The 4,380-nt window shown below is 36.5% G+C and overlaps 1 protein-coding gene across 1 annotated transcript in view; it reads left to right on the top strand.

Annotated features, from left to right (window-relative positions):
* Nucleotides 1-2,999: 2,999 nt before the first annotated feature.
* LOC106532953 (lamin-B receptor) overlaps nt 3,000-4,380 on the top strand; it is a gene marked incomplete at its 5' end in the record, with an annotated part of 13,149 nt that continues 11,768 nt past the window's right edge. Inside the window, 2 exon segments of the mRNA XM_014029137.1 lie at nt 3,000-3,054; nt 3,995-4,191. Of these exon segments, the coding sequence (XP_013884591.1) occupies nt 3,000-3,054; nt 3,995-4,191 (252 nt within the window).

The raw sequence follows: 4,380 nt of genomic DNA, 5'->3' as shown, positions 1-4,380 counted from the left end.
GACTAGGCCTACCACTCTCACTTATGGTTACTTCTGCTGAACGGTCAACCAGACAACTTATGTTTTATTTCCACCATGTCTTGTCCTCTCCTTGAAAAGTGAAGCAAGGGAATGAGGAGCAGCAGCCTTTGTGTGTGCATGCAGCCTCAGTTTTAGTCCAGAAGAGTAGAAGTTACTTAATATATTCATGTTTATGTGCTGTCAGAAAAAACACTTCAATATTACTGGGAAAATTATATTAGCATTTACTTTTTTGTACAGTAATATTGATATATAATATAATGTGTTTTGTTTAGTTGATTCTAGTAGTTTAGAGATTTTGATATTTTTTGTAAAATTTAAAAGAATAATTAAATAAATGTCACTACACCCAAAAATCAATTTTTCAGTGTAGCTAAAAACACAGAAAACAGCTGAAAATTAGTAAAACAGTTAAAAGAAGCAAAAGCTTAAAACAGCCGAAAGAAGCAGAAAAACACGTAATGTTGAAATTAGCGAAACAATGGCAAAAAAGGTTAGAATAATGGCTAAAAAATCAGGAAACAAGCTAAAATCAGCAAAGGAGAAGCTTACATTAGAACAAAGAAGTTCAGGGTTTCCATGAGGTTGTAAAAACTATGAAAAGGTAGTAAATCAAATAAGCAAAAATTGAAGCCATTAAAAAGTATTAAAAGGTAATAAACACCATCTGACGAGGTCTTAATTTTTAAACAACTAGAGCACTTTCACCATGCTGGAATCTGATGCTCTGCTTTGAAAACAGATGTAACAAACATTTCTCTGACCCTATCTGAGATGCAGCTTTAACTTTAGACAGGCCTATTAGCCAATCAGAAATAGTGCGGGGGCGGGACTTAGTGTCTCTAGTAGCAGAAGTTGGAGCGGTGTTTTAAATAAAATATATTTTACAGGATGAGTCTGAAAAAGAACAGGAGACGATATCAAAGCTGGATGATTGTTAAAAGTCAGAAAAGATAAACCTACTGAAGGATTACTGACTCCTCCCCCTGAGAGGAGGGGTGTCGGTGGATGCTAGCTTTAGCTAAAGTTAGCTGGAGCAGACAGGTGCAGCAGGTGAGGAGATTAAAGGGATGACTTTTATAAGAATGACCCAGGAGATAACATCAGTCAACAGTGTGTGTTTACTGGTACAAACTGAGACACATTAACACTAAAACAGTAATATTAGTTGAACAAAACAAGTAAATTAAAGCTGTTCCTCAGATTTTTTTTTCATTGTTTTCCCACAAAACTCTCCGGGAGGGCATTCTCTATGAAGATGTCAGTTTTATGTTTTTGTAGTAGGGTTGGGCATAATCGTATCATGTGCAATTAACCGTCAGAAAAACATTAATCGATTATTTTTTGGCACTTGACGATTAATACGATTAATGCCACCAGGATATTTCCCTGGTTGGTTCGCTCAGTGCTCCTGTCCGCTTCAAATATGACAGCATTTAAAAAACAGTTCTGTAATTTATTCATCAACACAATTTAAAATTTGATGTAAAGCCTGAAGTCTGTAATTTTGACAATTTGGAACAGATTTTTATAAAGTGCAAATATTTCCCACTAAACTGGTCATGTGACCAGGACATAAGGGTGTCCAGGCACTCCAGGGGATTAATCATCAAATTAATCGTTAATGGCTAAACACCACAATTAATCGTGATTAATTTTTTTGCCAATATTGCCCAACCCTAGTTTGTGGATAAATATGAGCTAATTTAAATCCTACACTGTATTAAAGGGTTTTGTGAATTTGTGCTGAATTGTTTATTTGGGATCAGACTTTATGTAACTTAATGCATGATCACATGAAACATAATTTACAGTTCTCACATAGATTCTGTTAATTTAGTTTGTTTAGTAAAGTTTTATTATTTTCAATCATAGTTTTTAATTGAAAGTATTTTTAGCTACAAGAAAGTTTATACATTGGGATTTTTTTTCCCAGTTTTGATAAATTTAAAAGGTGATATTTGAAAGCTATTACAGGTAACTCTCTGCTCAGTATGAAAATTGAAAACTGATTTTTTTAAGAAGTTGATTGATGAATCCTTTTGTTCTTTAGCTGGTAATGTCAATGTATATGCAGATAAAAGCTGGTGATTGTGAGGGTAAAACTGTAGTGGTGGTGAGGTTCATTTTCAGGTTCAACAGAAGTTTTAGTACATGTTTAAAATCAGATGGACACACACAGATGTGATTTAGAGGATGGTTGTGTGACATCAGGGTGTTTTGTTTCTGAGTTTCTGGGACATGTGAGAGCAGATGACCTGTTGCTGATAGCTCTGCTCCTCCTACACATAAGGAAAACACTTGACTTGAATTTAAAGTTAAATAACAAATAATTGTAAATAGATCAGTGTTTCATTAAGGCAAAGAGATAACTATGTATCCAGTAACTTTAATAACAGGTTGAAGCGGTTGCTGCTACTGTTTCAACTTGAAGTCGTGTTGGTATTAAAAAACATTGGGATGGTATTAAAAAGGTATTAAAAGGTATTAAATTTAACTTAGACCAACACAAACTCAGAGATCAGTTGAGGAGAGTTTGTGTGTGGTGTTTATACTGGTTGTAAGATTTATATGAACGAGCTGCCAAATCCTTTGTGTCACAGAACGCTGTGGGAAAATACTTAAAAAGTACATGTCCCAGTAAAATAAACTGTTTTATTTGTTTGTTTCTCTCTCCTCTTCTGAAGCACCTGTCAGGTGGAGTTGCTGGGTTTTGTAAACATGTTTGTTCTGTTCCATTTGGGTTATACATTATTTGGTTTGATTGATAAATGCATGTTTTTTTACCAGATTTCTAGTAAAACCACATTTTTTTTGTGTATTTTTTCCAGCAGCCTGAGGCTAAATCAGAGGCAGATGCAGAGAGGAGCCAAGGCCGCTACAACCTGCGCCGCAGGAAGGACGACGCAGACACTAAAGCAGCTGAAGCTAGATCAGAAGAGCAGAAGGAAAAAGAGGCGAAGGGCCTTGCAGCTGCTGCCCCCTCCTCCTCCTCCTCCTCCACCTCCCACCTGGATTTTGGAGGGAAGATCGGTGAGTTCCTTTCTTTCTTAAAAACGTCCACTAGATGTCAGACACACAATTTGTTGATTCTAAAGCAGCATGTGTTTATATTTACATATGTAATAATTGAGTAATAACACCAGAAAGGGAACAGGTCTGATCAGGGAGCTGCAGGAACAGGACTGAAAACAAGTTTAGAGAGAGTTTCTCTGAAACAATGTTCTCACATCTTTGCTGATGAAGACGATGCACATCATACAGTAATTCTATAATAGTACTGTTATTTAGTGAAACGTTTGTGTTTTCCTACACCTAATATATTCAGTATGTGTCTGTTTAAGGCTCAGGTCTGATTAATAAATGAATGCATGAATAACAGTTGGTCAGAAAGCTTAGATATGTAGACAAACATCCAGGAAGCACAAATTATTATGCAATGCTTACTTTTCACCACTGTTTGTAATTTAAGTTATCAGTTTTTGCAAAGCGGAACATTTGCTATTTGTTCAGCTTTATTTTGAGCTATATTTTATAAATATGGAGCTAGAGATAACAACTTTGAGTTTTTCTAAAGGACAAACCTACGGTAGTCACTGACATGCATTGCTTTTGTTAACACTACTCAATGCATAACAATGGCCCTACATGTACCTGTCATAAACTTATAAAGGCTCATTTCTGTAGCTGGTTGGAGACAAATCTGTACATTCAGAGATGTAAAATATGAAAAGAGGTGAACTGGTGTTACTGTTTGTTTACATAAAACAGACAGAAATCCTTTCAGTATGAAAGAAGTTGTTTAGATGTCTGAGTAGGCTGAACTGATCTTGAACATGAGAAGTACCAACATTTTCCCAGGTCTCAGTTAAAGAATAATCTGTGAAGTTAGTTGAATTAGAGCCTCTGGTCAACATGTATTTGTGTCTGGCATGATGTTTGATCTGTTCCTGGTCATTCTTCTTCTTCACAGGAGCAATCTTCTGGCTGCTCTTCCTGCCAGCCTGGGTTCTGTTTCTGATCCTCCAAGTCAACCAGGAGGATCCAAGTCTGACAAACTTTCCTCGTGCTCTGCCTTCGCTCCAAACCTTCTGGGATTTCCAAGCATTTGGCTTCGTCCTCCTCTGGATCCTTTTCCAGGCTCTGCTTTACATTTTACCTGTTGGACAGGTGAGTGAGAGCAAATCTGTTGTGTTCTAAAACCACAGGACAGCCTGATGTGTGTGTAGTTACACAGTATTTATAGCCTGATGTGTGTGTAGTTACACAGTATTTATAGCCTGATGTGTGTGTAGTTACACAGTATTTATAGCCTGATGTGTGTGTAGTTACACAGTATTTATAGCTTGATGTGTGTGT

The sequence above is a fragment of the Austrofundulus limnaeus genome, unplaced genomic scaffold (assembly GCF_001266775.1).
Source record: "Austrofundulus limnaeus strain Quisiro unplaced genomic scaffold, Austrofundulus_limnaeus-1.0 Scaffold859, whole genome shotgun sequence".
NCBI lineage: Eukaryota > Metazoa > Chordata > Actinopteri > Cyprinodontiformes > Rivulidae > Austrofundulus > Austrofundulus limnaeus.
Note: the sequence above shows the minus strand (reverse complement) of the source record. Positions and strands in the feature narration are given on the sequence as shown.